Here is a 27,456-nt window from a genome sequence, read left to right as displayed (position 1 = left end):
ACCCCTGAGCCACCCAGGCATCCCCAGAACAAAAACCTTAAAATACCCAAGAAGAATTATTTTTGTAGCTTCCTTTGTTAACACAACCTAATGTCTACTGACCTCAAAAATGAAAAAGTCTCGTTATGAGTACTATTATCATTTGAATTTATCTAGAGGCCTATTCACTATGTTCTGGATGGCAACTCACAGATCCTGCTCGGCTCATATGACTTCAATTAATTCTGTTACATTGAAAACCCCGTGGATAAATGTGCGAGTTCCTGTGTGTGTGTATGTGTGTCTCAGTATTTAGCCGAAAACACTGTGGCTTCTGTGGGCCATTTATTCTGCATCCCAGGATCTCTGCCAGCTTTAAAGAGGAGGAGGGCGGCAGAAAGCAAGGAGGCAGAGCAAGGGCCAGACGATGTGGTGAGGAAGGAGCCCCAAGACCTGAGATCCCCTGGGGACGGTGCACATTCAGGGGAGCCAGGTAGACGCAAGAGGCACAGAAAGAAAGGGAAGAGAGAAACCAGGAAGCTATAATTTGCTTTTTTAAGCTCACCACCCCACAAATCCAGAAGTTTCTCTCTCTCTCTCTCTCTCTCTCTCTCTCTCTCTCTCTCTCTCTTTTAAACCCAAACGCTTCTTACTGTAGGGGTAACATTTTTTTTTTTAAGTAGGTTCCATACCCAGTGTGGAGCCCAACGTGACCCTTGAACTCACAGCCTTGACATCAAGCCCAGATGCTTATTGACTGAGCCACCAGGTGCCCGTGTGGTAACCTTTTGCAATTATTCTTCCCGCAAATCTTATCACCAGGGACCCCACTAATAATTGTACTTTCTGTATTTGAGACCTGTCAGGTTGCTTCTTTCTTTCTGGCACTGAACCTTGCCAGTCTCTTTCATCTTTGCCCCCCAGGAGGAAGGAGTTAAATCAGCAGCTGGCCTGGGATCCATTTACTCATTTGTGTATGTGTGCGCTCGAGTGTGTGTGTTTGGGGGAGGGGTAAGCCCTCTGAGAAATAGAAAAGAAGGGGCACCTGGAAGGCTCAGTCCTCTGGGCATCCATCCGACTCTTGGTTTCAGCTCAGGTCATGATCTCACAGTCATGGGATCAAGCGCCACGTTGGGCTCCACGGTCAGCGGTGAGTCTGCTTCTCTCCCTCTCCTTCCCCGCCACCCGCTCTTCTCCTCCTCCAACCCCCACTCACATTCTCTCTCTCTCTTCCTTTCTCTCTCTCTCAAATAAACAAATAGTTTTTTAAAAAGGAAAAAGAAAAGAAGACTGGTGACCCTGGAAGGTGGCCCGATCCAATTTTCCTTATCACCCAAATCTCCTGGTAAGCAGAGGACTGATACCTGCCAGGAGGAAGAAGCCCTGTCTACGGAATGCCCTGAGCACAAGGTTTCGGGCCAAAGCATTCCTGAGACTCAAGACACCCAACCTCTCGGGGGGTGCGGCTCCCTGGAGAATGTCACATTTGCTACAAAATAATGAAGGGGTACAAAATGGAGCCCTTTCACAATTCAAAGGCTCTCCACGGTGTGAGGGAGCCCGGTGAACCTCATTTAGACTCTTCTAGCATTCAGAGTCAGAGGTGCATGTCCTGTGGGGGACAGGTCGTCCCAGGGTGACATTCTCAGTGTCCCAGACCTCTCCTTGCTTCAGCCTGAACCTCTCGATCGCCCGTGGCTTAGAAAGTCTTAGGAAAGCTCGAGGCTGGCTGGCTAAGCACTACGATGCGTGTGACTCCGACCTGACAATCTGTGACTTGCTCACCCCACCTGTCCCCCATCACTTGACTCCTATGTTCTATTTTTCCATGTGTTCATCATCCACCCTAGACCTTCTCTAAGCTATTGGTGTCCTTTTTTAAGACATGCAGCTGGACACCAAACCGCTGTCCCTGTCGTACCAAGCACCTCTCCAGTCTATGACAACCCCATGAACATGACCCAAGTCATACTGACCCTTTCACAAGAGGCAAGAGATACTTGCTCCCTGTGTCATCTGTCAATGGCAACACAATTCCATTAAAAGCTAGGAGTTTTTAAGTCCAAGTCTTATAAAACTTTTTTTCTCCTTACAATGCCACAATCTCATTCGCTGCCCACCGCTTACTCGCCTCCAACCTTCAGCCGAGCCTCCCCTACTCGAGTGTTTGGGGGTTACCCTGACAAAGTCTCAAGCATGATGTGATGCCGCAGCCTGGAGGTAAAATAAGCCACTGCACATACAACAATTTTGGCAATTGTGGTATATTTGTTAAATGTTTGACAAGTCTCACGTAATCGATAATTGCGTAGCCATTTGCAAAAGAAAAAAAAAATCATCAGGAAACGAGAAATGTTTGGCACCCATAAATGAAAAGGCGAGAGGGGTCCCTCGGTTTCTAAAGAGGATCTCTTCTTCCAAAGGATCACAAAGGGAGGCAGGCGTCGGGGAGAGGAGGCCTTCGTCAAAGGAATTGGTTATGTGGCCTTTTCGTATGAAAAATGCACACAATCGTTCGAGCAAAGTCTACTGAGCACCAAATCAAAGGCCAAGCGTGGATGGCCTCAAGAAGACAGTTAATGTTTTAGGATTTACAAGACCTAGGTCGCTGCCACAACTACTCGGCTTTGTGACGAAAGCACTAAGGCAGCCAAAGAGCATATGCAAACAAATGGGCATGTTTGTGTTCCAGTAAAACTGGCTTTGGAAAAACAAAACCAAACCTGGATGTGGGCCTGTGAGCCACCGTTTGTCCAAAATGTGGAGGAAAACGTGGCATGAAGGAATCAAATCTACCTGTTTTAGTCTCAGAACCGTCTAAGCCCCATTCCAAGCATAGCGCATGTGTCTCACTCAGAGGACATGAGTGAAGTCCTGTTCCGTAGAATGCAGGCGCCCAGGGTGGCGACCCTTAATGTTTCTTGGGTTAAAAGCCACATCGCTGCTCCATAGTTCACAGGTCTTTAAATATGAAGACTTCGAGATCCTGACCTCCATACCTCCCTCTGTCAGATGGAAATAAAAAGACAGGCCCAGAGAGGTTGAGTAGCCTGCTAAAGGTCACACAGCAAAGCAGCAGTATAGTCAGGAACCGGCAGCAGAGTTGGGCCTGGGCCCCAGGACCCCTTTCTGTAGCACCGCACTCCTCCCCGTGCCCCATGAAATAAGCGCTTGCTTCCCTTTTTAACAACCACAGCCAGAGAGCAGCCCGGGTGGCTCAGCAGTTTAGTGCCGCCTTCAGCCCAGGGCACGATCCTGGACACCCGGGACCGAGTCCCACATCGGGCTCCCTGCATGGAGCCTGCTTCTCCCTCTGCCTGTGTCTCTGCCTCTCTCTCTGTCTCTCTTATGAATAAATAAATAAAATCTTAAAAAAAAAAAAAACCCACAGCCAGAGCCCGGGTGACAGAGAAATAGATGAGCTCTCAAACTTGTTTTGACAGAAGCCTTCCTTCACCTTTTTTTACAAATGATCTCTCAGGCCGAACCCCAATATAAAACTTATGTGGAAGGAAGGGTGCCTCTCTCCCTCTGCCTGGTTGCACTCAAAGCTTGTGGGGCTCCCTGAAGGGATCATCAAGATCAATGAGCCCAAAAAAAAAAAAAAAAAAATGTAGAGGGACGCCCAGGTGGCTCAGCGGTCAAGTGTCTGCCTTTGGCCCAGGGTGTGACCCCGGGGTCCCAGGATTGAGTCCCACGTCAGGCTCCCTGCATGGAGGCTGCTTCTCCCTCTGCCTGTGTCCCTGCCTCTCTGTCTCTCTCTGTGTCTCTCATGAATAAATAAATAGAATCTTAAAAAAAAAAAAAAAAAGGCAAGTTGAGCAGAAGAGAACTGCCAAGGTGGGCACAGGGGAACAGTGTGGTGGGTGTCACGGAGGGCACGCCTGCTAGCCTCTTGGTGCCTCTAGTTTCTGCCACCATCCCCTCTACTTCGCAGTTCTCCCCTGATGCCCAGGACCAAGCACGGCAGGGCCACTGCCCCCCAGCCCCCCGCCCCGTCCCTATCCTGCCATCTCAGCCCTGGATCCCCCCCCCCCATGAGGACAGAATGTGTGCCAACCTGTGAATGATATTAATGACCTCTAAGTCCATTTTTGCTAAGACGTGTGTAATCAGGATCTGGTAAGGATTAATGCATTATTGCTCCCAGATACCAGATTTGGGTTCTAAAGGGGCTTTTTAGGAGCTCAACACAGTGTTCTTGAGATCATGTTGAGTGACTTGTCCCAGGATACCTGAGCAGGGGCAGGGGGTTGCCCGAGATGGGGGCAATCTTCCACCAGAGTAGTTGTAATTTTTATCAATTTCCTAGTAGATTTCTTGGGGGGAGCAGGAAGAGTCACAAGTTTATTCTATTTATGTACTTATTTGAGATGGAGTGAGAGAGAGAGAGAGAGAGAGACAGCACGAGAGGGGCAAGAGGCAGAGGGAGAAGGAACAGCAGGCTCCCCACTGAGCAGGGAACAGATCCTCAGGGCTCAATCCCAGGACCCTGAGATCATGACCTGTGCCGAAGGCAGACGCTTAACCCGCTGAGCCACCCAGGCGCCCCTCCAACTTCATTTTAAAAAGAAGTTTAAAAACCATAGACGGACGCCCATGGTCAAGGTCTCAGCCATGATGCCAACACAGACGCTGTTCTGAGGGTGCCAGGAATCGTGAAGCATCTGAGGTCTGACTCCCTTACAAGGTAACACGTTCTCCTGCCACACTTTCACGAGTGCACGTAACACGGCAAAAAAACACGAGACTCCTGTTAAGAGACAAAGGACTCAGCAAGAGCCGTTCAGGAGGTTTTTTGTTTTGTTTTGTTTTTATGGTTGTTCTCCAAGGTCCAATTCCAAAGCCTTCATGGGAAAGGGGGTCAGACGAGCTGCGCGGTGCAGCAGCCTGCATGACGGGAAAGGAACCCTGAACCGAGGGAACCTGAATCTTTTATAACAAACCACGGGCCTGCCTGCCCTTTGCTCTAGGGAGAGAATGACCTACACCTCCCAGAGCTGGTCACTGTGGAAACACCCCTGAAAGGCCAGGCCAGGCCAGGCCAAAAGGCAGGCAGTGCCTCTGCTCACAGCATGTGCAGAGATCAGGAGATGCATGGAGTGGCGCCCGGGTGGCTCAGTAGGTTAGGTATCTGCCTTCCACTCGGGTTGTGATCTCGGGGTCCTGGATTCGAGTCCTACATCATCTCCCTGCTCAGCGGGAAGTCTGCTCGCCCCTCTCTCTCCCCTCTGCCCCTCCCCCTGCTTGTGCTTCTGTCTCTCTCTCTCTCATATAAATAAATAAGAATCTTTAAAAAGAAAGGAAGGAGGAAAGAGAAGAAGGAAAGAAGAAAGAAAGAAAGAAAGAAAGAAAGAAAGAAAGAAAGAAAGAAAGAAAGAAAGAAAAAGAGATTCGTGGAGAATTCTCTTGCAGTGTTTAAGGCCAGGCCTGCTCAGGACTCCCAAGGAACGTGAGCTTCCCAGATTGGGAATGACAGGGGCCAGAGAGAAAGAACAAATCCTGCACAGGGACAAATAAACAAGCATGTTTTACTCGTTTGGTTAGGAAGTGCTCCCCTCTTAGAACAAAATTCAAAATCCTCCCCATGGCCCAGCGGGCGTTCCCAGTCTGGTCCCTGCCTCGGCCATGCCCTCTGCCTGAATGTCCCGCACAAAGCTCACTCTCTCACCTGGTTCAGGCCTCCACTCCCCAGCCCGGACTCACCTACTCTCCCCTCAGATTGCCTAATTGGTCTTCAAAGTGCTCATCACAACCTACTTCGTGTGTATCTGCCCTCAGTCTTCCCCCCACTGCTGAGGGCAGGCCCTTTGTTCACGGCTGTGCCCACAGGGTCCCCATCCGACCGAAAGAGACAACTACTTGTAATCCTGTGGATGGTCTACCTACCCTTATGGTTGAATTGCACACGCCCCCCAATTCCCTCTACTGGAGTCCTAATCCCCAGTACCTGAGACTGTGACCCTATTTGGAGACAGTGTCTTCAGAGAGGTAATCAAGTTAAAAATGAAGTCATTAGGGTGGCCCTAATCCAGTAGGACTGCTGTCCTTTACTGTTATTTTATTATTTTATTTTATTTTATTTTATTTTATTTACTCATGAGAGACAGAGAGGCAGAGACATAGGCAGAGGGAGAAGCAGGGAGCCCGATGTGGGACTCGATCCCAGGACCCCGGGATCACGCCTGGGCTGAAGGCAGATGCTCAACCACTGAGCCACCCAGGCGCCCCCACTGGTGTCCTTCTAAGAAGGCACATTCCCCATGATTTTGAAAAACAATGTCAACTGCTACCCATTCTTGGAGGCAGCAGTTCAGCAGAAAATCATCCCTCTGAAACATTTCTACGTAACCAAAGGTGCTTTCTATTCCCTAAATGTCACTTTAAAACAGGTAAAAAGAGAAATACTATATCATGGATTAAAATGCTAAGGCGAGGGCTAACGCGTCCATGAAATGCTGTTTTTGAACCCTCGGCGATCAAAAGCCTGGGTCCATCGGGGCCTGAGCCAGTACCTCTCAAGGATGAGAACCCACTTGTGTCCGCTCAGACGTTTACCCAACGACAAGCGGAGACAGCCCTGAGAACGTTCTGGGCAAGCAGAAGGAACGAAAGGGGGGATGAGCAGAGGTCGGCTCGCTTCCCTTCCCTTCCCTTCCTGGTTATTTTGCACAGCCCGGCTCTAGGCTTTCGGTGGCTGGAAGCAGAGTCAGAGAGGATCAGAAGCAGGGAAAGAAGAGAAGGAAAAAAAACCTTCAAAACTAGGGCGCAGGAACGGGTGTAGCCAGTGGTATGAAGGGCAGGCAGTGTTCCAACAGCAGCCAGGGATCTGCCGGAGATCATTTCTCAGATGCCCCCGCCTGCCTCGCCTCACACCCCTCAAAGACGCCTGGGCACCCCCAGGTAGTTACCCACGTTCTTGTGCAGCTCTGAGACCTGCTCCAGGCTGCCGGCCAGCTCGTGCCAGCGGTCACCCCTCTAAGAAGTCAGCCCCATGGCCCCACAAGATCCTCTGGGACGAGAAGCCACGTGGCTCCTCTGGTGCCTCGGCCTCTACCCAGGGATCCTGCACCCCAAGCCTCCAGCAGCATTTCCAAGGTGGTGCAGCCGCGCCAACCCCAAATCGGGAAGACCACAAGCCACAGTGGTGATGTGCATGGACAGGTCTGGAAGCCCCACAAAGAAGCACGTAGCTGAGCTGACCTCTCTGCTCAGAAAACCTCTCTTCTCCCTCATTTGCACCAGTTGTGATGAATGTGGGCGCCCAAGTTCCTCTTTCAAATCGCTCACATGCTTCACTGAATCCCTCTGGTGTTCTCCCAATACCCGCTTCTCTTTAACTTCTGGCCGAGCAGAGCCTACACAGAGGAAAGGGATGTTTAACCGGGTGGAAAGAAGGGAGGGAAAAAAATGTTAGGAATGGGATACTCCGTGGGGGAGAGCCCGGCCTGGGGAAGAGGGCACAGCCAGAGGGGTAACACGAGGCCCTGCAGGGCCCCTGGAAGTCAGGAGGGGCCCAGGCGGCAGGGGAGGGTTAGGCCTGTGAAGGCTGCCGCCCTGCTGCTCGCAAACACACCTCTGGGCACCTGGGCCCCGCGTGAACGGTCCACTGCACCCCACACATTACCAGCCCCACACATTACCCATCCCTCCAAACTTCGGCCCCGACAGGCAGAGGCATCGCAGCATCAGGGTTTGTACTATAGTGACTTCCCATCAGAAAAAAAAAAAAAAAGAAAGAAAGAGAAAAGAAGGAAAAGGGAAAAGAAGAAGGAAAAGACAAGAAAAAGAAGAAAATCAGCAAATCAGCTCAGACGGGAGTGCACTCAGCTATACAACCGAACAAAAATGTTTTGGTTGTGTTTCGAAAGCCTGACTCCTGCTGCGCTCCTCCCTCCCTCACCGCTCGCTCAGGGCCTGGGCCTGGATAATCAGCAAGAAGAGCACCTGCTCTGCTGGTTCCGGTTGAAAAACCTGATTCCACGGCCAGGCCTGGCAACCTGTGCCTGTGGCCTCCTCCACAGAACATTATTTACGGGAGAAGGAAGGAGGTTAATTGTGACTCACGTCTACTGAAATTTCCCCCAAATCGAGTTATTTAACAATGGCAACAACATGGCATAAGAACCTGGGCATGGCTTTACCCCAACTAATCGGTAATTAAACACAACAAATATCTCAAGAGGGTGGACACAGTCTGTGTCCACGAGCCACGTGGCCAACCTCTTATACTGCAAAACCATCCAATGGCACAGCTCACTCCCGTGCTGTAAAGAGGGTGATCATGGGTAAGCAGGTGGCCAGGGTGGGGCATCCAATGAGAGGGTGTCTTTCTATGAAGTGTCCTTCTAGAATACTTTGGGGATTTTCAGTCTGAGAAGCTGCAGATCCGGCCCCCAGCAGGACTCCACCTTCCCCAAGAGTTCAATGTCAGCATCAGAAAGCAAGCCCCGCGGCTCTCCAGGAGAGCTCTCCAGAAGTCTCCAGGAGACACCCCCCATCAGCCTGTCTCACACACACACACACACACACACACACACACACACACGGCTGAGCACATTCACATGACGTCCCCGCACGGCCAGCAGGCCCGACTCCCACTGGTGCTGGGCAATTAAGAGCCATTTTTGGTTATTCTGAGCTGAGCAAAACCATTCAAAGGAAGGGGCTGGGGTGGGGATGGCTGAGGGGGGAGCAGGAGGTGAAGACGCCCAAAAGAAGGGCCTGCGAATTACCCAGTGCACCAGGCAGTTGGGAGAGGAAGGGAGCTCCAGGGAAGGAGCCTGGCTTAGCGGAAGCACCTGACAATGTTGCAGAGAGAAATACTGAGTGAAGGCTCCCTGCACATCCTGCCCCTGGCCTGCTTCTGGAAGGATTCCTCAGAGCTCCATCCAGCTCCTCCTGCACTAACTCCCTGTCCCTCCTCCTCCCCTTCCCCTTTCCCCAGCACAAAAATTTCCAAGGCCCCAGGGAAACCGGGACCTCCACCCCCTAGTGTGCTGGCAAAGAATGAATGACACAAAGTATACATACGTGGCATAATACATGCGCGTGCTCTAAAACTGGTTTCAAACAGTACAGAGACGGTGAAGTTAAGGGAAAACCAAGGTCTCCTTCCCTGCTCCCATTGCTACTGCCCGGAGGTCACCATGACTGACAAGCTTATGGGCGATCTTCCAGAAAGTTCACTACCATATACTGGCATTAGCTTTTACACGAACGAGATGACACTGTGCACACCCCCTTAGCAGCAGACTGTAACTACCTTTCGAAGTCAGTACCTGCGAACCGCCCCTCCCCCATGATCTTTTAACTACCACTTTCATTGGGTATTTTCTTTCCAGATTTTTCCTTTTTCAAAACAATACATCGGAAAGCGTAGATCTTTGTTTAACGGCGTGAGACTATCCGTGGGATGGACTCCCAACAGCGAAACTGCTGAGGGACCTGATTTAGCTCAGATTCCATATTTAGGCTACGCCACCTTAAAAAAGAGAATTTCAGGCTGGTGAGTGGAGCCAACCTGACAAATGGGGAAGCAGAGGCGCTATTTTGATCACAAGGGATCCCATTCTGGGGCAACCACTTCCCGTGGGCATTCTGTCCTCAGCCAAGAGAAAAAAAAAAATGTAGGTCTTTACTGAATTCTGGCACATTCTGTTTGGGCAGAGATTCCTCAGAGCTCAATAGCCTCATTGATTTCTGTGTCCTACGTGCAGCTTTATATATTAAGTAATAAATCAAGAAAAGGAGTCAAGAGGATATCATTATTTAATTGAGAAAACAGCCAAGAGGTCTCACGGCAGAAAATGGGGTAGTGGGACTCGTCGAGGCTTGGCAGTGCCTTAAGTTCTATTTGCAATCGTCTGCTTCCTTCGGACTACAATGCCTAGAGATGTTGCATTATTCTAGATTTCTCTTGATTCTACATTCTGCCGCTTGCCCTCCCAGATCCATGCCTGAGTCCAGTGTCTGAGGCTACTGTTCTCCTGGGAGTGGTGTTCAGAAATGTCTAGCTACTACCAGCCGGGGGCAAGGTGTCCTAACCAGATGATACGAAAAATTTTATACCGGAGGTGAAAGCACCAGGAGACCATGATCACACGTGGAGGACAATGGTAGTTAGCGTAGGGTGTGTAATGTCCTTAGAGCAGCACCTGGTACACACTAAGGGCTCCATAAATGCCCCTTGCCATTGTCCTCATTGTCTGATTCCTTTTCACCAAGCTACCTCCTTGCCTGGTCACTGGCTTCCCTTACAGATTTTATTATAGGGGAGATAGGCAGGGCCCACTCAGGTTTACGGCCCACCAAATGGTTAAATGCATTTGGGTTTATACAACCATCTCTTGTGATCTGGGTTACTGCTGGTTAAACCCCCGGGGATGGTTAACTTTTACGTCAACCCGACTGGGCCACAGTACTTAGATATTTGGTCAAACGTTATCCTGGAGGTTTCTGTGAAGGTATTTTGGGGATGAGATTAATCTTTTAATTGGTATATTCTCAGTAAAGCAGATTACCCTCCATAATATGGATGGACCCCAACCTGAAGGCTTTTACTAGAATAAAGAGTAATCTCCGTGCAAGAAGGAATGCTGCCGAGCAGACTGCCTTTGGACTTAAACTGCAACTCTTCCCTGAGTCTCCAGCCCGCCAGCCTCCCTCGGCAGATTTCGGGCTTACTAAGCCATCACAACGGTGAGCCAGTTTCTTAAAATAAATATCCGTCAATAATTAGATAGATAGATAGATTAGATAAATAAGATAGATGGATAGATAGATAAGATAGATAGAGGGATCCCTGGGTGGCTCAGCAGTTTAGCGCCTGCCTTCAGCCCAGGACGTGATCCTGGAGACCCAGGATCAAGTCCCATGTTGGGCTCCCTGCATGGAGCCTGCTTCTCCCTCTGCCTGTGTCTCTGCCTCTCTGTGTGTGTGTCTTTCATGAATAAATAAATAAAATCTTTAAAAAAAAAAAAAGATAGATGGGGATAGATAGAGGGGTAGATAGATTAGATAGATAGATGGGGTAGATAGATAGATATAGGTAGATAGATTAGATAGACAGTTTCTGTGGCTTCTTTCTCCAAAGAACTCTGCTAATACTACTCTCTGTGTTCATATAGTTCTAGATGCCCTGAAAAATTCAAGTGCAAAGACTGACCACCAGATCTGGGGCAGGAGTGACACCGCCCATGGTATCGCAAGCCTGTGAGCTTTGCATCAACAACCACCCAGCCTCCCTCACATACACACCCATCACGCTGGCCTAAGAATAGCCATGAAGCTAGAAGTGAGTCCTTTTTATGATGAAAGTAGGAACTAAATAGAAGTTCCAACCAGTTAGTTCTCCTACTGAGTTGAGAGGTGGGGGATCTAGGAAGAACAGAAAAAGAACCCTCCTACACTGTTGACACTGAGTTAATATCAAGACTAAAAAATATTAGTCTGGGGTGTCTCAGCGGTTCAGGCAGTTAAGCGTCTGACTCTTGATTTCAGCTCAGGTCACGATCTCAGGGTCATGAGATCGAGCCCCGAGTCAGGCTCCTCACTCAGCTGGGAGTCTGCTTGAGATTCTCTCCCTCCCTCTGCCCCTCCAAACCCCCTGCTCATGCACACACCCATCATGCTCTCTCTATATATTACGATATATATATATATATATATATCCTCATATCCTCTCAGGTATATGAAGAACTGACAACACTGTAATTCCAAATCAAACCTGCTCGACTCAACATTAGATACATCATTATTTTTAACAAAACTAACCAATAAATGGACACTTCAGGCAGAGTCTGAGCTTTTGCGGAAACAAATCTTGTCTGTGAGAATAGCCTAGACACCTTTGAAAACACAATCACCCACTGGCATTTCCTTAGGAGGGAAATAAGTTGGACAGTGTATGTTCTACAGGGCACTGTGGATTTTTCTACAAAGTTCTATGGCTGTCAACTTATTTGAACACCTCTTTATTCCCGTTTACATTTAAATAAAGGACAGGGATGCCTGGGTGGCTCAGTGGGTTGAGAATCTGACTCTTGGTTTGGGCTCAGGTCATGATCTCTGGGTCTGGGACTGGTCAGCATAGGGCTCCACGGTCAGGGGGGAGTCTGCTCCTGCTTTCTCTCCTTCTCCCTCTTCCTCTGCCTCTTGGCCTGCTCCTGTGTGGCTGTGCGTGCACATGCTAGCCCGAGTTCTCTCTCTGTGTGTGTCAAATAAATAATAAATCTTTAAAAAACGGGATGCCTGGGTGGCTCAGCGGTTGAGCAACTGCCTTTGGCTTAGGGCGTGATCCCGGGGTCCTGGGATCAAGTCCTACATCGAGCTCCCTACAGGGAGCCTGCTTCTCCCTCTGCCTGTGTCTCTGCCTCTCTCTCTGTGTCTCTCATGAATAAATGAATTAAATAAAAAATAGTAATAAATAAGGACACCTGAGTGGCTCAGCAGTTGGGCATCTGCCTTTGGCTCAAGGCATGATCCCAGGATCCAGGATCAAGTCCCACATGAGGCTCCCTGCATGGAGCCTGCTTCTCCCTCTGCCCGTGTCTCTGCTTCTCTCTCTCTCTGTCTCTTGTGAGTAAATAAATAAAATCTGAAAAATAAATAAATTAATAAAATAAAATACAAAGAAAATCATTCAGCTGTCTGCTCTAAATCCTTGAAACCTGATGGCCTTCCTTCTCTACTCTGTAGTCCAGGGTAAAGAACGCTGAATAGGAAACCCATTTCTGCTTGGACACTATCACGAAAAGTCACTGAACTTCTTTGGGTCTCTCTCTCTCATTTTTAACAGAGTTTGTCTACATCAAAAGACTGCAGTGAGAGCCAGGTAAGGCACGTAGGAGGCACTCTGACCATATGTTTCTGATGATCTCATTTATTCTGGTGAAAACCAAAGCCAACGCTGAGGTGGGTTACCAGAGACTTAACTTGGTATTAATCTCTGGTGTTTCAAATTGATAAGTAGTCAATGGTAGTTTTTAAAAATTACAACTTTGATGGCAGCTTCATGGTTTCAGTTTCTGCTCAGACTCAACTGGTGTATGCAAGTTGTAAAAAAAAAAAAATCTGATGGAAAGATACCATTGCTGTCAGTGAAGTATCCTGCACATACCTGCCAATAAATATGTGGCCTCTTCTGGAAAATTTCCACCCTCACGGGCACAGGAATGCAGGAAACACAGGGACACAGCCATCAGTCACTGGGACAGTGAAGTTCCAGATGCGTAGAAAGTGGGCCTGCTTCCTGCCCTTGCCCCTCCTGCATTTTCCTGGAGGTCCCCAAGTCCCTGTCCATCCTCTGTTACACTGACCCGTCGGTGCTCCAAGGTCCATTATCTACTGACTTGCATGTCTCCTTCTGGGCCCTAGAGAAAGGAGGCTATGGGGGGCAGAGTCTAAAGAGCAGCAAAAGAAAGAGGCCTGGACATTACATTCTAGTACAAGGATGCCCAGAAAAACAGCAGAATTCAGGTATGAAACGTCAAGCTCGGCCCTAGTTTTCTGACCTACTTCCCTTCCACAGCCAAGCAGCCGTGCCAGGCATCAACCTCTCCGGGTTCACCTCCCCAGTGCTGACATTCCGTGGCAGGGACTGGCCACGACTGAATCCGCTCTATGTAGATGCTGACCCTGACCAATCTGGAACCATCAGCTGTCTTACTGATTAATCCAGAGGTTAAGAAAGGTGATCAAAATAACAAGTGTTAGCGAGGATATGGAGAACTGGAACCCTTGTGCATTGCTGATGGAATAATGGTGCAGGCACTGGGAAAATATTAAACATAGGGATGCCCGCGTGGCTCAGTGATTGGTTGAGTTGTCTGCCTTTGGCTCAGGTCATGATCCCAGAGTCCTGGGATCGAGTCTCACATCAGGCTCCCCTCAGGGAGCCTGCTTCTCCCTTTGCCTGTGTCTCTGCCTCTATCTCTGTGTCTCTCATGAATAAATAAATAAAATCTTTTAAAAAAGAAAATAAAATATTAAACAGCAAACTGCCATATGACCCTTCTGGGCATATCCCCAAAAGGATTAAAAGCAAGAACTCACATAAATATTTGTACACGCGTGTTCATAGCAGTATTACTCACGATAGCCAAAAGGTGGAAGCAACCCAAGTGCCCATCGGTAAGCAAATGGGTAAACAAAATGTGGTCTATACATACAATGGAATATGATTCTGCTTTTAGAAGGAAGGAAATCCTGACATAAGCTACATATGGACAGACCCTGAGGACATTATGCTAAGTGAAGTGAGCCAGTCACAAAAAGTCAAATCTTAAAAAAAAAAAAAAAAAAAAAAAAAAAAAAAAAAAAAAGTCAAATCTTATAGGATTCCACTGATATGAGGGGCTAATGCAGTCAAGTTCATAGAGACAGGAAGTAGAGTGGTAGTTACCAGACGCTGGGAGGGAGGTGTAAGGGGAAATATTATTTAATGGGCATGGAGTTTAGTTTAGGAAGATAATTTTTTTTAAAGATTTTGTTTATTCATGAGAGACACAGAGAGAGAGGCAGAGACACAGGCAGAGGGAGAAGCAGGCTCTCTGCAGGGAGCCCGATGTGGGACTCGATCCCAGAACCTGGAATCATGCCCTGGGCCAAAGGCAGATGCTCAACCACTGAGCCACGCAGGCGCCCTAGTTTGGGAAGAGAAAAAGCCCTGAAGATGCGTGGTGGTGATGGTTGCTCACCAGTGTGAATGCACTTCTATCACTGAACTGACACTTAAACATGGTTAAAAGGGGGGCACCTGGGTGGCACAGTCAATGGAGTGTCTGACTCTTGGTTTCAGCTCAGGTTGTGATCTCAGGGGGGTGGGACCAAGCCCTGCACGGGGCTCCATGCTCAGTGGAGAGTACACTTAAGATTCTCACTTCCCCTCTCCTCTGCTCCTCTCCCCCTCCTCTAAAATAACTAAATAAATCATTTTAAAAATGCTTAGAATGATACATTTTATGTTATGTACAATTTTACAATTAAAAAAACAAAGGTGATCAGGACTCCTGGGTGGCTCAGTCAGTTGAGTGTCTGCCTTCTCAGGTCATGATCTCAGGGTTCTGGGATCGAGTCCTGCATTGGGCTCCCTGCTCAGTGGGGAGTCTGCTTCTCGCTCTGCTTCTCCCTCTGTGATCTCTCTGGCTCTCACTCTCTCTCAAATAAATAAATAAAATCTTTGAAAAAAAGATAGAGAGAAATCAGAAAAAAAGAAAGGTGATCATATATCCCAGCTTGGGGGCGACCCCAATTTATATCGTTGGCCTGGCATACTTGATATTAGTGCCTCCTTTTCCTTTTAGTGAAGCCCCATGACTGTGTCCCAAACTACATGGTAACTGTTCCGGGAACCCTAAGATTAAATAACTATTCAGTGTCATCCAGCTAAAGCATGGGAAGAATATCTGTCTTATCCCTAAACCTAACTCCAAAGCCCATGCTTTCTACGACCTCACACCCTACCGAGGGTCTAATGATTTCCCCGGTCTACATCAAGTTTTCTAGTATTTTTCATTTCAACTCTGCTGCCTAACACAGAGCTTTGATGTGCTACCTACCTAGTAAGAAACATTACCTTAATGCTTATCTCCAGAAATGCTTATATGTGTACTTAAAAAAAAAAAAGAAAAAAAAGGATAGGTGGGCAAAAATAGGAAGAAACATCACAGACAAACAGAATGTCTTCTGGTGTGGTCCACTGGGTTTTCGAGCTGGGGATGATGCCTGCGGTGTTAAAAAGCCCCAAAGCAACAGCATCTGGAGGATGTTACATGCAGTGGCCAACACAGACACTGATGTTAAACAAACACCAAAGTCGCTCTGTGCTTCAGCTGGTACAGGGCACGTGATGTCAAACACACAGACAGGAGCATCTGCTTGAGGCAGGAAGTCAGCGTCCATCCGGTAAGTTTATCTTTGACCAAAAAGATTCCACTGAGGCTCTATCTAGCCTCACTAGAGAGAAGGGAGCAGTGTTTCTTTCCCTACTGGCTTCTGGGTGATGCAGACTGAGCTGGGATCCCAACTTCCCACTCGTTCCCCCCAGCACCTTGTACCGATGACTCAAAATCTCTCATCTTGAGGGTCCAAATGCCTCCTTCGAGGCCTGCTGTGAGGATTCAGTCTTTGCCTGGACAGAGTGCGGTGTGCTGCTCAGCACACAGTGCAGTACTCGATGTTACTACCTAGAAAACTGAGGGTGAGACCACTTGGATTCTCAGATCCTAAGGAATATTTTTATTCTCTCCCCCATGAACCCAAATACCCACTAGCAAATAGAATGGCCGCTTCAACCACCCAGACCATCTGGGCTCCCAAAGCAAAAGGCCTTTGGGGGAACCCAGAGTTATCCAGAGAATTGCTTGCATTTTCTACTATTTTGCTGTCCGGGCTTGGCATAGAGCTTGCAATCCTATCTCCACCCGTAGCCAACGTTCGCCCACTTGCAGAGAAGTCAGGTGGCCCTGCCAGAGCACGTCTTACCCCACGTGTGGGGACCCGTCCAGACCGTCACGCAGAGCCCAACTGGCCTATCCTGGTCTCTGCGAGCTTCCCGGTGACATAGCTGGTACACAACCCTCCCTCTCACTTCCTCACATACTCCCACCAGGTCCTCCCCTCGACTCTTGTTTTCTCTTTCCTTCCAGTAGCAGGGATATGACAGGCTAAGGGTATAATCCAGACACCGCTGACAACCCCTGGGAAGGGCTGTTGCTATTTTAAACATTTTATAGGAACTGTTTACCTACAATGCCTGGCAACACTCTTCCAGCAGAATCCTGACACACGGGAAGAGCAAGCAAATTATCACCCAGGAACATTTTCTGTTTTTGCCTCTATGGTCTTAAAGAATAACACCATTTAGCTGCTCCGCATGACTCAGCAGAGTGTGGTTTTTATGGAACACTCCAGCCACACAAGCATCTGACGCTCACACGTCCTGCTGGTGTCTGAACACTGCCTTGCTCAGTGACAGGGAGGCAGGCACTGGGCATGAGAACTGCATACATTTCTGAGCATATGATGACTTAATAACTTTAAAAACAGGCATAGAAAGTCTATCACTGATTACACCAAATAAACACTACCAATTTTGAGCCAAAATGGTGCTTAAAAGTGTTTAGAAGAACAATTTGACTTTTAGCATTTATCTTCCTAGACAGACAAGTAAAAGTCCTTTTTTTATTTTAGCAGAATAATAATGTTGACTGTTACTGAACCATCAGAAAGGACATCAAATAACTAAGTCAGAGACCACTAAGTGGAGAAGCGATGGAAGGGCACGAGATAAAATGTCTTGTAAATAAATAAATAAATAAATAAATAAATAAATAAATAATAAAGAATAGCAAAACAGAAACCTAAAGCCTGGGATAGGAGCCTTAACCTGCTGTGGTCACCATGGAAAAGCATCACCTGAGAGAGGTGTGCTATGGTTACAACCAACAACACTTCCCAAAACATCACAATCCTCAACCTCAAACACAGCTCTCATCCCTGGTATCGACAAGTCACAGAAACAGGCTTTGGACAGCCTTGGCTCACCCATCTTGGAACCTATTCCTCTCTCAGGATTTCAGTCATGGTACTCGTTATGTATGATGTCCCTGGATTCACGACATCACATTTTCTCGGCTCACATCTTCAGCTGGGTGGCCACGGACAAGTTGCTTCCAAAAGAAATAATCATGGTACTCACCTCACCGTGCTGTTGTGAAAAGGATGTAGTGAATATGAATAGTGGGTGAAACGTGCCTGGCACTGTTTTCATTATTTTTTGAAAGATTTTATTTATTTACTCATGAGAGACACAGAAAGAGAGGCAGAGACACAGGCAGAGGGAGAAGCAGGCTCCATGCTCCACGGGAGCCCGACGTGGGACTCGATCCCAGGACCCCGGGATCATGACCTGAGCTGAAGGCAGATGCTCAACCTCTGAGCCACCCAGGCGTCCCCACTGTTTTCATTATTATTGATATCTTGGGAGGCAAGATCATTCAGTATGACTAATATTACACATACAAATAAATAAGAGGCGTTGACATCTCATAAACCCCTGTAAACTCCCTAGAACAGAGTGGATTAAGTCAAGTACAATTAGTTTAATGAGAATGAACATAACGATACTCATTCAGTGGCATGATTTTGAGGTTGTTCACTATTTCTCACACATAAAGTATTTTACGGCATCATTCAAAGACAAGAGCAGTAAGTTTTCCACCGCTTGGAGCTCTGCAGATGCATTATTTCTTCTACTGAAAGTCTGTTTTCAATGAGCTTTTGAAGCTTTTGCAAATGAAAGTGCATTCTCTTCCATTTCAATAATGTCACACTTTACATCTTCTGTGACTGCAAGTAACTTTAAGTTCACGTTTGGCTTTGTTATTTGCTCTGCATACATTGCTTATCTGATTTTTTTTTTCATTTTGGGGAAACAGAGCGAATTTAGCTATAACTATTCGCAGCATTTCCTCTACTAGGGGAATGGAGGTAGTACACACGCTGTTTTGAAATTATTTTTTGGGGGCACCTGGGTGGCTTGGCGGTTGAGCGCCTGCCTTCGGCCCAGGGTGTGATCCTGGAGGCCCAGGATCGAGTCCCACATCGGGCTCCCCGCATGGAGCCTGCTTCTCCCTCCGTCTGTGTCTCTGCTTCTCTCTGTGTGTCTCTCATGAATAAATAAATAAAATCTTAAAAAGAAAAGAAATTATTTTTCATTTTTCAGGGAATTCCAAACATGGACATTCCCATCATGCTACTGCTACTCAAGGAAAACCATAATGCTCGGCTTTCCTTAATGCCTTCCTTGAGTTTCTAAATCATATCATACAAGAATACCCAGGGCCCCTTATACCTCAGTAGGAAGTTTGTTTGTCTTTCAAAACTGAAATCCTCCTTAACATTTGTACCAGTTTCATCCTTTGTGAAAAAGAAAATAGGCGACAATAATAAACAAGGAAACTCCTTCAAACTTCACACACAACCTGACCTGCTTCCCAGCTCCACCTTCTTAATCGATGGTGGGTTTGTTTTTCACTCATACCAGACAGCACAGCACTAATGCTACATAGTAGTCAGCCTTGCTGTAAACGTTCCCTAGATATTTGCAGCCCATAAACATGTTTTGTTTAGCTGACGCAATTTTTTAACGTGCATCATAATCTAAAAATCTGGATATTTTATATGTCAATTTGGATTTTCAGCTTCCATTAAAAATCAAAAGTTCCACAGGGTACGTGGGTGGCTCAGTCCATTAAGCGCCCATCTCTTGGTTTGGGCTCAGGTCATGATCTCAGGGTCATGAGATTGAGCCCCACGTCAGGCTCCACACCCAGCCTGGAGTCTGCTTGAAGTTTCTCTCCCTCTGCTCCCCCTCCCTACGTCGCTCTCTGTAAAATAAATAAATAAGCCTCCTGCACAGCCATGCACACAGGCTTGAGAGAAGCACAGAAATGACACAACAGGCCACTTGGGAAGCTGTAATATCCACGGTGCTTTGTAGCTCGCGTTGCCTCCTGCCCTGGCTTTTCAACAGTAAAGAAAAGTAAGGCAGAGAGGCAGGAGCTCCTCCAGAGAGAGCTGCCAGGCTCAGCTCCAAACAACCCTTTCACATTTACTTGGGGTCCTGGAGAGAACGGGCGTGGGTGATGTATTATGGGCCCTCTTGCTGTTAGAAGCTTTGGGCATGGTAGGTTCAGAAGAGGTCTAGTCCCACCTGCAGAAAGAAACCTTGACTGGTCAGCCCAGTTTAGTAGGGTAAGGGTTGGCCCTTCTCATCAAGGGAAAGCAAGGTGACACATTCCTCCTGTCTATATGCTCAAAAAGGGCAGCCAGGGTGGCAGGACTTGGCTGGAGCAGCTTTATGATGTGCTTTTGGTGTTAGCGGAGGAGGGAACTGTGCCCGGGGACAGTGCAGGACACAGCCACTTGTGGGATGCTGTGCCCCTGTGACAGATGTCTAGCAGAGATGTCCTCATCAGCACTCCACACCCAAGAGAGGACGCTCATCCACAGCCACTGCAGACTCTCCAATCCACCCCTCCCCAGGCCTCAGAAAATGATACCCATCCTGTTGTTTTCTTTTAACTTATTATAGTTCTCTCCTTTTCAATAATCCATCATTCCCATACCAGTATCTTGGGGACAAGAGTTCATCAAGAGTGTTTTCAGGGGTGCCCGGGTGGCGGAGTCCATTAAGCATCTGCTTTCCGCTCAGGTCATGATCCCGGGGTCCTGGGATCCAGTCCTGTATCGGGCTCCCCACAGGAAGCCTGCTTCTCCCTCTGCCTCTGTCTCTGCCTCTCTCTGTGTGTCTCTCATGAACAAATAAATGAATCTTTTAAAAAATAAATTAAAAAAGAAAAGAAAAAAAGTGCTTTCAGTACCTGTCATTATCCATTTGTCAAAGCCCTTACAATATATGCCACAAAGAGTGAACCTGATGCAAACTATGGACTTTAGCTAAATGGATCCATACGGTCTGTACCAAATGCACCCCTCTCCAATGCAAGATGTTAATCATGAGGGAAACCGTGGACTGTGGAGGTTGTGGCTGTACTTTCTGCTCTATTTCTCTACAAGCCTAAAAACTGTTCTGAAAAATTAATAGTTTCAAAAATTGCTACTACCAGAAAAAAAAAAGGTCGATTTTATGCCTCATCACAAAGAATTATGATATGCTGCTGTCTAATCAACACGCGCCAGTTAAGAAGCTATCAACAGAAAAAGGAAATACAACGAATTCAGGCCCTACTAACTCACGATTTGTGATCATGCAAAATACCCTTCCACTTCAGTCTGAATCTTTCTGGCTGTGGCTTGCTAAGCGACCGGAAAAATTACAGAAGCACCGACTAAGCCATGGAGGACGATCGACTATTGTCACCACCTTCAGCAGCACTGGCCGCCTGTTTTCTGAAAGCCTTGCATCAGCGAGGTCATAACTGGAAGTTGGTCTTATCTTTATAGCCAGCAGGTCGACCAAGACCAGCTAGAATTAGCCTCCACAGGCTGCTAAAATACCTGTCCTCAATCCGAACATCTCACCTTTCCTTCTTTATTCCAAGCTGGCCTCCTCGGGCACTGCTATTTCTGACTGGCCGTTGTCATCGGCGGCAGCAAGATCTGGACAGGTGCTTGCTTACCTCTGAGTCTTTGGCCTGCTGGTTTCGAACGACTATCAAATTGTACAGGATCCTGTCGTCGTCTGCCTCTGTGTGGGACACATCGTGGGGCATGCTCCACAAATTCTTTTCATCATCTCTCGCCAGAGTTGCTCCAAACGAAGAATATGGATTGCCATCACTATGGTGTTCAAGGAAAGGGGTATAAGTGTTTTTGTAATATTTGCAATATACATAATATATCATATGCACGTAATATATAATATTAATAAAATGTGTTATATACTTATACCATATATATATTTCTAATAACAAGGCCTGAAGTGGGCACACCTGGGGGGCTCAGCGGCTGAGCATCTGCCTTCAGCTCAGGGCATGATCCCCGGATCCAGGATCGAGTCCCACATCGGGCTCCTTGCAGAGAGCCTGCTTCTCTCTCTGCCTGCATCTCTGCCTCTCTATGTGTATGTCTCTCATGAATAAACAAGCAAAATCTTTAAAAAAAAAGGCTTTAATTTTTTCTAATAATTAAGCATAAGAACAATTTTAATTATGCATAATAATTAAGCATAGAACAATTTTAAACATCACTTTAGAAAGGGCACAGAAGAGATGTAACCCGATGCCTGGGCAGGGGTGATTTTACTACGTTCAATGTGAAATTTAGCACTGCATGTCCCAGCAGTGGGGAAAGAAAACAAAAAAAAGGAAATCCAACGGAGGGATAAAATTCCTACTTGATTAAAAGAAATTGCCAATCGACATGAAGAGGTGAACTTTTCTCGGGCTCCGGAGTTCAAGGGAGCACAGTAAATTTAGAGCACACTCGCATGGAATGTCTATCAAGTCCCTTGCAAGAAGATGACGAAATAAATACGCAAAACCAAATACATTCAGGAAACAATGTGGGATGTTGAGTAAGAACTTCAGTACGTCTGTTTTATGAGTTGCCCTTTTCGGGCTGGTATCCGAGCGGGCGCTTACGGAGGAGAGGAGCAGCAGAGCCTCATACTCAGGACGTGCTCGTACATGGCCCTGCTTGGCTTCTGTGGGACGGTGCAGGCAGGGTCATGCCGGGGCTCTTCCCTTCACCTAATTATAAGTATGAAGCGCTGACTCCATGTTAATCACAGGGCTCAGGAAAATTGTGAACAAAACACACATGATCCCTGTCCTCGGATCTCACCATAGCCTGGGAGGGAAACACACTAATGAATGATCAGGTGACCTATATGATAAAAAAAAATGGGGCAAGTGTTCTAAGGGGGGAGTTCAGGGAGCCTTGAGAGCCAGTGGGGGAAGGTGTCAGGCAGGCAGCGTAAAGGAGGGGTGCTGCTTGGGGGTTCCGCTAAGGACAAGAACAGAGTTCCAGGCAAGTGAAACAACACATTTAGGCTCTGGGTTGGGCGAGGAGGATGCAGGGTGTACCAATTAGAAAAAATGGGAATATTGGCCAGAAAGCAGACGAGATGCTGGAGAGGGAGCTAGGGCCACGTTTTCTAACACTGATTGGAAATGCGGTCTTTATTCCTAAATACAAGGTAAGATGTGAAAGGGCTCGAAGCTGCATGATGGTGAAACACAAACAGAATTACATCTTTCAAGCTTTTTCTGGCTAAAGTGTGAGAATGCTTTAGAGGGCCAAGAGTGGATTTGGGGGATTTGTGAACATGCCACTGAGGTGACTCAGGTGAGATGTGACAGGTATGAAGAACTGAACGACGGTATGAAGGAAAGTGCACTATTTTGGGGAATGTGGAGAAAACAGAGGCTTTCTGGCCCATTCACCCGGACGGTGACAGCTGTCATTCCCTGGAGCAGAGCTGGAAGCCTCTAAGGCCATGGGGTGGCCAGCACACCTGCAGATGTGACACGAGGCAATGACAAATGAGGACCACCACCGGAAGACACCCAGATAAACAGGTCCTGGGAAGGAGGGACAGATGTCAACTGGCAGAGGGGCTGAAGGTTAACATCAGGATGTAGACAAGCTGGTGCTAAGGAAATCTTGCACTAGGAAGCAAAGTGCCGGTCACTAAAATGGGCTTCAGCAGCAGGGTGAGGGCATCAGGCTACCAGAGACTCACACTTAGGAGAGCTTGTAAACAAACTGGAGCAAAAGTGGGGAGGGGATCTTGGAACCAAGGCTGGCAGGAGGCCAGCTCTCTGCCTCAGACAGAGGGCGGAGACACCGGACCCCAAAACCCTTCCAGCTGCAGGATGAGGTGCAGGGTGCGGGGCTCGATAAAGAGATCAGAGCTGGGACCCCTGGGTGGCTCAGTGGTTGAGGTCAGCCTTTGGCTCAGGGCATGATCTCAGGGTCCTGGGATCGAGCCTGCTTCTCCCTCTGCCTGTGTCTCTGCCACACTCTATCTCTCTCTCTCTCTCTCTCTCTGTGTGTGTCTCTCATGAAAAAATAAATAAAATCTTTTAAAAAATAAAAATAAAATAAAGAGATCAGAGCTATTGGGAACAGAGCAACCTATGGGGAACTGGACACTGCCCGGCCACACTGTTCTCAGCCACCCTGCTCTCATGTGGGCTGCCCGACATGCCAAAGGCCGCAACACAGAGAGCAGTTCTTCTTCAGAATGATGAGCCAACAAAGAAGCTAATCAAGAAATGGGCAGAAGATGTGAAGAGACATTTCTCCAAAGAAGATATACAGATGCCCAAGACGCACGAAAAATTGCCCAACATCACCCGGCATCAGGGAAATACAAATCAAAACCACAATGAGATCCCACCTCACTCCAGTCAGAACGGCTAAAATCAACAAGTCAAGAAACGACAGGTGTTGGGGACGGTGTGGAGAAAGGGGAAGCCACTGTTGGTGGGAATGTGACCTGGTGCAGCCACTCTGGAAAACTGTGGAGGTTCCTCAAAAAGTTAAAAATAGACCTGCCCTACGACCCAGCAATTGCACTGCTGGGGATTTACCCCAAAGATACAAATGTAGTGATCCAAAGGGGCACCTGAACCCCAATGTTTACAGCAGCAGTGTCCACAGTACCCAAACCATGGAAAGAGCCCAAATAAACGGATAAAGAAGATATGGTCTCTATATGCAATGGAATATTACTCAGCCACCAAAAAGGTTGAAATCTTGCTGTTTGCAATGACGTGGATGGAACTAGAGGGTATCATGCTGAGCGAAATAAGTCAGTCGGAGAAATAAAAATACCATGTGATTTCACTTATATGTGGAATTTAAGAAACAAAACGGAGAATCATAGGGGAAGAGAAGGAAAAATAAAATAAGATGAAATCAGAGAGGGAGACAAACCATAAGAGACTCTTAATCACAGGAAACAAACAGGGTAACTGGAGGGGAGGTGGGGGTGGGGGGATGGGGTAACTGGGGGACGGGCATTAAGGAGGGCAAGTGATGTGATGCGCACTGGGTGTTATATGAGACTGATGAAGCACTAAATTCTACCCCTGAAACTAATACTACGGTACACGATAACTAAATTGGCTTTTTTTTTTTAAGATTTTATTTATTCACGAGAGACACACAGAGAGGCAGAGACTCAAGCAAAGGGAGAAGCAGGCTCCATGCAGGGAGTCCAATGTGGGACTCGATCCTGGGACCCCAGGGTCACACACCAGGCCAAAGGCAGACGCTCAACCGCTGAGCCACCCAGGCATCCCACTAAATTGGCTTTAAATAAAAATAAAAATAATAATGATGATGAGCTGACAAAAGAAGAGGCAAATAAGGCCTCTGTGCCTTGGCCACACAGGCCTTTAACAATGTCAAATTGATTCATTCATTCCTTCAGCTGTTGATTCAACAAACATGGAATGGACACCTGCTGTATACTGAGCACCAGGATGGGTGCTTCAGGGACTTGAAAACAAATAGGGCATTGTCCCTGCCTTTGCCCCTCGTGTGACTATAATGCAATGAGATAAGTGAAAATAAAAAAAATTTTTTAGGGCAGCCTGGGTGGTCCAGCGGTTTAGCGCCGCTTTTAGCCCAGGGCCTGATTTTGGAGACCCGGGATCGAGTCCCACGTCGGGCTCCCTGCATGGAGCCTACTTCTCCTTCTGCCTCTGTCTCTAGCTCTCATTCTCTCTGTTTCTCTCATGAATAAACAAATAAAAATCTTTAAAAAAAAAAAAAGGAGACATACACATCTTAAAAAAAAATTTTTTTTTAGGTATAAACAATGTCTTAGGACCAGAGGAGGGGGGATCCCTGGCTGGCTCAGCAGTTTAGCGCCTACCTTCAGCCCACAGCATGATTCTCGAGTCCCAGGATCGAGTCCCACATCAAGTTCCCTGCATGGAGCCTGCCTGTGTCTCTGCTTCTCTCTCTCTGTCTCTCTGTCTCTGTCTCTGTCTCTCATGAATAAATAAAATCTTTAAAAAAAAAAAAAAAAAGGACCAGGGGAGGACTGACAACCTGCGTGATGAGAAAAGGGAGTTCTAGAAAGGTTTCATGGAGGCTACATGGAACCCAGACCTGCGGGATGCTCAGCCTGTGGCCAGGAGGAGAAGCCGAAGCCGGGGGAAAGGCATGCCCAGCAGAGGGAACAGCAGGAGCGGGGCACGGAGGCCTGAGGTGCCCACAGGGCTGGGGGATTCCGAGCCTCCCTGTATGGGTCACCGCACACTGTGCCCACAGAGGGAGACAGAAGGATGGGAAGAAGAAAAGGTCATTTGGGGTCAGATGGGTGACAGCGCCGGAGTTGGGGCTTTATTCTGTGAACGCTGAAAAGTTAAGGGGATTTTGAGCCTCGTCAGCTCTGGGTTTTAGAAATAACTCCGGGGGAGGAAGGAATAAGGACGTGGCCTGGGAGGTCCCAAGGCGTGACCTGGTCTTTGAGGTCCTTTGTTGGAGGGCCCAGGGGTGGCTGGGGGGGGCGCGGAGCGCAGCTGGAGAGGGGCAGGGCTCCCCTGGCAGGCAGGGACAGAAGCCCACAGCCCTGCCACCACCAGATCGGCCACTCGATTTAAATCTCATCGGCTAAGAGTTTCCAGGAAGGTTTCTTTGGGGCGCAGGTGGAGTTCTGCTAATAGATCCCTGTGTCATCCTGAGCATCTGAAGTACTGGTCGGGGCCAGCAGGAGCAGGGCTGTGGCTGGGGACACTGGAGGGGGGGATGGACACGAGGGGATGCCCTCCAGCATCCTGGGAGGGACAAGGGGACACTGGCAGCGCTGGAGTCCGTGGTCGGAGCCCAGGGGTGTGAGCAGGGTCGCAGGCGACGTGAGACAAGGACGCCTCTCCATGGGACAGCTCGGGGGAGGCCGGCGTGGGCCGTGAGCCTCCGGGGAGGTCAGGACGGGGGCTTGGGAGCAAAAGGCCAGGGCTGGACGCCTCGACCTGGGAGAAAGGCGTTTGCATCGCCTGTAAACTGCAGCATCAGCGGCCGGACCGGGCCTGGGGACCCAGGAAGGCCTCGGGGACGAGCTGGGCCTGGGGCAGGGACGGGGGGTGCAAAGAGCAGGTGAGAAGCCCGGAGCTGGGGCCCGGAGGCCGAGCCCGGGAAGGGGTCTCTAACGTGAAGGGCGCTGCCCACGGCCTGTGCACAAGCACATTTCACAGCCGTTGATAAACCGCATCGCACAGGCCCATCCCCCCGGCTCACAACCGTCTGGGGTCACAAGGGGAAGTAGCGCTGTCCCCTCTGCAGACAGTCCTCCCAGGATGAGGTCCCCGGGGGGGTGGCTCCCAGCAACCGGGCTCCCAGGCTCCAATATCCACCCCCAAGGGGAGCGGCTCAGGTAATGAGGATGCACAAACCGGCCAATTCTCCAGGTGGCATCTCCGGGCATCGAGACCCCGGCGGGACGCAGGAACTGCAACCGCGGCTGATGCTACCGTGCGTGTCCCTCCGGGGCCACGAAACCCTAGGACTTTCCGGGAACCGCTCTTTGCCTCGCCCCTGGTCTGCTTCCTTGCTCTAAGTCTCGACTCCTCGACAAGCCGGTGGAGTCCCCGAGGGCAGCGATGGTGGCCTGTGCTTTCTGACCCCGCACCGCCTGGCCCGGCCGGCACGGAGGAGGCGCTTTCAGAATCCCCACTGAGGGGCGCCTGGTGGCTCAGCCGGGGAAGCGGCTGCCTCCCGCTCAGGGATCCCAGGGTCCCGGGATCGAGTCCCGCGTCAGGCTCCCTGCATGGAGCCTGCTTCCCCCTCTGCCTCTCTCTCTCTCTCTCTCTCTCCGTCATGGATAAATAAGTAAAATCTTAAAAAAATAATAATAATTTTGTTGAATGTGGCAAAGTGAGCTGTTAAAGGAAACCTCAGACATAAGTCACTGTCGCCACTTTTTTAAAACTGCCCTTTCAAAGCAGGACGTTGGGAAATTAGCTAATAACCACCTGCATAATCAACCAGCAA

General features: G+C 48.4%; 1 protein-coding gene across 2 annotated transcripts in view; it reads right to left on the bottom strand.

Annotated features, from left to right (window-relative positions):
- MREG (melanoregulin) overlaps positions 1-27,456 on the bottom strand; it is a 62,768-nt gene that overhangs the window by 19,585 nt on the left and 15,727 nt on the right. For both annotated transcript variants that reach the window (XM_072741638.1, XM_072741637.1), the window contains exon 2: positions 21,126-21,285. In XM_072741638.1, coding sequence (XP_072597739.1) covers positions 21,126-21,285 — 160 coding nt within the window. The remainder of the gene's footprint in view (positions 1-21,125; positions 21,286-27,456) is intronic.

This window comes from Vulpes vulpes, chromosome 16 (genome assembly GCF_048418805.1).
Source record: "Vulpes vulpes isolate BD-2025 chromosome 16, VulVul3, whole genome shotgun sequence".
Classification (NCBI taxonomy): domain Eukaryota; kingdom Metazoa; phylum Chordata; class Mammalia; order Carnivora; family Canidae; genus Vulpes; species Vulpes vulpes.
This window is presented reverse-complemented; position numbering and strand designations above follow the sequence as displayed.